This window comes from Pinus tabuliformis, chromosome 8 (assembly GCF_031772625.1).
Source record: "Pinus tabuliformis cultivar Carrire ecotype Pingquan chromosome 8, CPIR1, whole genome shotgun sequence".
Taxonomy (NCBI): domain Eukaryota; kingdom Viridiplantae; phylum Streptophyta; class Pinopsida; order Pinales; family Pinaceae; genus Pinus; species Pinus tabuliformis.
Window position 1 is genome coordinate 281755271 of NC_142294.1, and position 7073 is coordinate 281762343.

Here is a 7073-nt window from a genome sequence, read left to right on the forward strand (position 1 = left end):
ATCATAGAATCTCTGTGTTGCGTGACATCGGTTATCGATATCGAGTTTTACATTGCGGCTGATCAAAAAGCTCCGAAAAGTTTGTCCACGTAAGAATTTTAAATCCAGTTGCATTTGCATTCGGTAGGAACACGTAACATTTACTACAGGAACCGTGAGCAGAAATATCAATTAGACTAGTCTCAGACTTTTCGGAGATGTGTTCAAATCTCTGGAGGTGTAATGAGGAAGAGACAAGTAATATAAACCTAAATAATATAAAAACAATGTGTTCAAATCTCTGGAAGTGCAGTGAAGAAGATATAAATAATATAAAAACAAGTCTCATCGCCACTTCAACCCTCTAGAATTGTGATATTTTGAATCATATGCACAGAGTCCCACCACCCGTGTGAACAGAAGAAAACATAAGAAGGTTCGACGACCGTGTTTTCCTCTTTACCAGTTTTCCACGCGGAGCCAAACAGGAAAAACTTACGGAACTGTACAAGATTCTGCTATCCGAAGGGGTCCGGACTCTGGACTACATTACACGAATTCTCCAGTGACAAGGATTGGAAAATGATGTGAATAAGCTCGGCCGGTGTATCTGAGTAGCATAGATGAGCTGTCTGCATGTTCTCTACTCCATAAATTGTTTGTTTATTGGAATTTGATTTATGTCTTTTCAATCCCGCAGCCCAGATTCCCACTCAACTAGCTTTGTTGACCCCAAAACAGGAAACCACAGACTATGTTCCGACCACTGTATTGTATGCCTCGGATTGGTTTTAAATTGGGGTGAACTTCATCTCACAAATCTATGTTACATTCTGCAACATACTGTGCCGGATTTGGGATTTGGGATTTTTAAGATTTGCGCGAAAAAATGGTTTTAGAGGCCAATACCCATACGTTTCCTCCAATGGGTTTGCCGTACGAGAGTCCTGAGAAGTTTATTAGTCCTCATATGAGTGAAGATGCGATACTTATTCTTCTTGTGTCGCTCTGCACAGTCATATGTCTTGCAGGGCTGGTTTGGATCGTTCCGTGGCACCACGTTTGGAGGTCACAGAACGACTATACGGCCACCAGACTCGCTAATACCGGCATGAAGGAGAAATCTATAGAAGCACTCCCTTCCGTGATCTATGGAAAATCGATGCCACAGCTTGCAACAGAGTGCGCTATCTGCTTGGTGGAATTCGAGGAGGGTGAAGTTGTGAGGGTCTTGCCGTGGTGCAACCATGGTTTCCATATGAAATGTGTAGACAAATGGCTTCGATCTCACTCTTCATGCCCCACTTGTAGGCATTATCTTTTGGATCCTTGCTGTAAAAAAGCGGCAAACCAGACACAGCCCAGCAAATCGGATGCCCGTGTGATTCATCAATCGAGACCAGCGCAGGAATCCGGCGTGATCGTGGACTTAGAGTGTGCGGTTAAGCAATAAAAATGTCCTTATGGAGGGAATGGCTGAATTAACCCAATTGTTCGAAGACGGTATTCTATACCTGTGATCATGAATTTTTACTGTGAGCTGAATGTGATAATCAGAGCACACCGAAGAGACTAGGCCAGTGCGGGCAACGCAGGCATGTGCCGTTTGAAAGCATGTCAGGCTTCGCATACATTAGTTAATTTTTTTTCCTTTTAATTTATTATTATACAGATTTTAAATTTCTAAATAGATTTGGTTGTAATATGAGCCTATTTCTTGAACCTTATTACAATAAAATACACATATTTTTTGAATTTGGAACCGATGTATTTTTAAGTAATATAAAAATACTAATTTTATATGTACTTTTTTATAAAAATTAATTAAAGTTTGGTTTTTGTTAAATTTATTATTATGGAGATTTTAACTTTGTAAATAGAATTGGTTATAATATTATGAGTCAATGGGGTTTGGATTATGCTCTAAAACTATTTTTGCTTCGGTAACACGTGGCATGGTTTATCTTGAATAAGGGTGATGAGTCAGGCTAATTGGCAGTTTTTCACATATGGCAAAAGTGAAAACTTACCGTTTACAGACCACCAACGTGTTGTTCCAAGCGGCATAGTTTTTCTTAAATAAAGGTGATGAGTCAGCGTCATTCACAGTTTTCCCACATGTAAAAAATGCTTTAAGTCAATTGCCAAGGAGCTTATTACTTTAGCCTCATTACAATGAAGTAAACATATTCTTTGAATTTGGAACCCTAATAAATGTGATAACAAATTGTGCTCCAAACCAATCAAGTTACAACATGATCATTCTTTAAAAAAGGACATTTAAAGATATATTGTAATTACTACAACAATACAAAAGACAAACACATTACAATTTTAATAGGCATTCCATGAATTTTTGTTAAGGATTTTATTAAGTGTTTTAGGAATTTTTGTTGTTATATTGTTTTGGTTAATTTTATTTAAAATTTTGTTATATGTGTGTGTTTCAAATTTGGTAAAAGTTTAAAAATTTTATTAGAATTGTAAATATTAATGGTTGAAATTGTAGAGTTTCTATATAATGGTGGAATAGGTATGAAAGTTACTAATATACTTAAAATTAAGGAAAATATATAAATTGAAAAGTTGGATAGGTATTAAAACATTTTTCTCCTAATACATCTCAAATTGCAAAATTTAAAAAAATCATAAAACTTGATTAAATTATAATTTTATTTTCAATTATTATTATTATTATTATTATTAAATATGCCAATAGGTATGTTTATTTCGGAATAAGGTTTCTAGAATTTTAATTTAGTAATCAATAATAATTAGATGGATGATAGAAAAACCTCCATATGATATCTTAGAATATTCTTAATAGTATACATAAATTAAATGTTAAAATTTATTTTCAAAATATGTTATATATTTGTATCTCTTTTAATTAAATCTATTAATTAAAAAAAAATCATATGAACAAGTGTGAAAACTAATTGTGATTTTATTAAAATATTACCCATAATATTATAACAAAACTTATCTAAAAATTAAAAATATCTATAATAAAAAAATTCTTCAGGATTAAAAATCTTTTATATATATATATAACTTTTCATAACACTTTTTATTTTTTAATAATTTATAATAATAAATAACTAATAAACCAAAGCACCTCCTTTTTGGGGGCCATTTCTTGTATTAAAGTTGGAAATTAAATATCTCATAACCATTATTTTTATTTTTAATAATGAGAGACGACAGCTACAATACCATTCTTATTATTCAACCTACTTTCCTTTAACGAAAGATTTATTGCGTTTACATTGTGATAGTGTTTTCACTTGTTTCTTTTCCAACATAGAAAACCCACACGACCTTTAAAAAAATTAAATATCTTAGTGCTCCCACTTTATTCCCAAGTGCTCTTTACTCATCTTCCGCATTCACTCTATTGGAGGCAATATAGTTTTGAAAAGAGTACCAATGATACGACATGAACATGGAAATTTAGAAGATTCCTTCCGTGGGTTGAAAATCGACCGAGCCCTTTCATATTCGTATTAAAGCCATCCAACATATTTTCTTTAGAAAAGAAGGAATAAGTATTACGCATATATATTAATGTAAGATGCAACCTCTTCAGAATTACAACGCTTGCCTATTGGCTACCAACCAACATAGTCAACATTGATTTAATAATAATATTGCGTTATTAAATAAAAAACTTTTTTAAATATCCTTTCAGGTAAAGCAAGTTGAGCTATTACTTCCTTAAATCTATTATATCATTTTCTTTTGTTAAGTTTGGTAGATTTTTATTTTGTTGAATTGAGGCTTCTCTGATTCATAATATTTATAAGCAAGACTTCGGCGTAAATCACATAAAGAGAGACATTTGTTGACGCGTTTGGAACCAACCAGTGTGGCTCATCGTCAGGACAAGTTGAAGAAACAGATCCAGCCTTTGCATGCTAAATAGTCTGAGCAGAGCCTCCAACAGCTATCTTGATCAACGGCTAATTTTGACTTAGGGATAGTAGTTAAAAAGTCAAAATGATAATTTAAAGGGAGTTAGTTAGATTATAGATGTTGATTACGTTAATAGTTTAATAAAATCGCGACTTGTATGGGAATTAGTTAGATTAAAGACCTGAATTTTATCTATATATATTAAATAAATATATAAATAAAAGTTAGTTAGATAAAGGCCCTGACTTATATTTATATATATAAGTTAGTTGAAGGTTTGATTTAAAAATAAAGTAAGGGGAATTAGTTAGGATAAAGACCAATATAAATTTAATATTAAATATATAAATAAAAGATAGTTGAAAGGTATAAATTAAAAATAAATTAGGGGGAATTAGTTATAATAAAGACCAATTCCCCTTAATTTATTTTTAATTTATACCTTTGAACTATCTTTTATTTATATATTTAATATTAACTTTATATTGGTCTTTATCATAACTAATTCCCCTTACTTTGTTTTTAAATCAAACCTTCAACTAAATTTTATATATATATATATATATATATATATATATATATATATAAGTCAGGTCCTTTATCTAACTAACTTTTATTTATATATTTATTTAATATACTTAATACATATATATATATATATATATATATATAAGTCAGGTCTCTAATCTAACTAATTCTCATACAAGTTGTGATTTTATTAAACCATTAATGTAATCAACATCTATAATCTAACTAACTCCCTTTAAATTATCATTTTGACTTTTTAACTACTATCCCTAAGTCAAAATTAGTCGTTGATCAAGATAGCCGTTGGAGGCTCTGCTCAGACTATTTAGCGTGCAAAGGCTGGATCTGTTTCTTCAACTTGTCCTGACGATGAGCCACACTGGTTGGTTCGAAACGCGTCGACAAATGTCTCTCTTTATGTGATTTACGACGAATTCCTACTTATAAAGATTTTTATTTTCATTAATTTATAAAATTTACAGCACATAGATTGGCTAGGTGGCCTCAACTCGCCTAGTGGGAAACCGAGTCTGTTCGCTACCTATGCACATTGTATGTCATCAAGTAGCAAAATGTTTTTAGTCTTTTTATCCTAGCTATATAAGTCTCAGATTCATGTCCATACTCTAGAGATCTACATACATATATATTTGCATAAGGAAATGTAAAATCTATCTGCATATATAAACAAAATCAATAACAAAGATTTGCTAATCATGTTGTTCAGTAGAAGTTGATTCCACAAGCGCTGGGTCTTTGGCATTCGTCCCCAATAGCTTGATCTAGTCCAAGATGCAAGGCAGGTGCCTCTCAATTCTGTCAAGTCGAACATCTTGTTTGTGCAGTTGAAACTGCACCTTCTAGAATTCCTGTTTGTAATTCGGCATGCCTTGGACAGTGACAACCATGCCCACTGAAATTTTCTCCATACCCTTACTCAGCAGGATTTTCATCAACCAGTATAGGTAGAGGCTCTGATTGAATTGAATAATTCTACCCGTTGCGTTTCGAGGATCCGAGACAACGGTTCTCCAATCCTCCATTTCTGTGTCTGTCTCACTCTCCTATTTCTCTTCTTCTTCCCACTCCTCTAACAATTTCCAAATTCCATCATTTGTGCCTTCAAGATAGGCCTATGTCGCCTCATTAATTAACCTTTCCACAGTTTTCCTACCTCTTCGGGTCTTAGACGTGCCCAAATCCATGTCCCTCTTGGTTGCTTGGGCCTTCCTTCCATGACCATAGGTTTTCGAAGGATGAGACATGGTTCTGTTGTCCCAACCGTGTTCACTGCATCAAACCGTTGACCATTAACAATTTAACATAATATAACAGTAGCCTTGCATACACGTGGTAACATTACAACGTGCCAACCCGCCTTCTTCATGCCCTCCCTATTAGTTGCAATACCTGGCCCTCCGTGGTTGTAGGTCAAGTCCCCAGATGGGGCCAACCCACTACCACCCCTAGTGGTTACCCTTCTTCACAGACCCCTCCTCTCAGCCTCAATCAGGTTTTCTTCCGCTACTCGGTTCCAAGTTGGTAAGCGCTACCAATTTCCATCACGCAATGGACCAAGGAAAACATACCATTTCCCCTCTACCCACGACGCAGAAGGAGGACCCAACCCAAACATCAACCCATCCCTGAGCCCCATGACTCTGCCATCGCCAATCTTCCTGCCATAGCTAGTGTCACTCCCTTGCCATTCTTCTTTCCCATAATTCTCGACCTTCTCTCTCGTGTCAAGGTTTCTACCTATTTCCCTGCAGCTACGCATGCACCGAAAGAAAGGGATGTCACCCAAATTGCAGTTGGAGTGGCAGACTCTACCCTTGGTTCCTATCTCTCTAGCTTTACCAACAGGACTCCTAAGAACTACACAACTAGCCCTCTGACGAGTAGCACCGGAATTCCCATGCAGGAGAAAAGGACTTCAAAGAAAAGAGAAATGGATAGAATACCAAACAGGTGCGAGAAACAGACATAAGACGAAGCATATGCCACCAGCCTATGCCCCAAGTTCTTCCAACGCTGCTCAAATTTTCAATTCTCACCCATAATTCCTCCCCTCTCCCTTAAACGAAAACCAGAACAGGTCAACATTACGAGAGTGGAGAGATATTTGAGTACATACCCATTAACTTCCATACCCAGTTGATATGCTTGTTGTTGTGGATGGCATCGCAGAACACGTCCACTGCACCAGTCTATCCATCCACGAATGATGCATACAACACCAAACTTCCCTCCTTCACTGCTATTAAGACCAAAACTGTCATAAATTTTGCTACCATCTTTCCCATATTCCCTGCATACCGTGATGCAAAGGGCCATTGCACCCATCGCCCTGAGAATGTAGGGGGCGGTAGTATTGTACTCGGAGGTACAAACCAATAATCCTCAGTTGAAATGCCCAATTGCCAGCCCGCACCCTGATCGGGGTTTTGGCCACTTAGATGGCCATATTTAAGGCTTTTCCTATGATCTTGCTCTATAATTTCAACCAAGGTACGATATCTGTCATCCTAGGACTAGACTGGCAAAGTTTTTCCACTGAGTCATTTTGGTGATTACAACCCCAATTCGCTAAGAAGTCTGCCCCTTTATTCCCTTCTCGCCTGACATGATTGACCATGATGTAGTCAAAC

General features: G+C 35.7%; 1 protein-coding gene across 1 annotated transcript; it reads left to right on the top strand.

The window, feature by feature from the left end:
* The first annotated feature begins 687 nt into the window (after positions 1 to 687).
* Positions 688 to 1734, top strand: LOC149235217 (RING-H2 finger protein ATL78-like). Its single transcript, XM_089461311.1, has one exon. The coding sequence runs from the start codon at positions 869 to 871 to the stop codon at positions 1430 to 1432; it is 564 nt and encodes a 187-aa protein (XP_089317437.1). The 5' UTR covers positions 688 to 868; the 3' UTR covers positions 1433 to 1734.
* Positions 1735 to 7073: the final 5339 nt, after the last annotated feature.

Excerpts from the sequence above, each read along its gene's own strand:
- LOC149235217 (XM_089461311.1), top strand. The coding sequence starts at position 869 with ATGGTTTTAGAGGCCAATACCCATACGTTTCCTCCAATGGGTTTGCCG.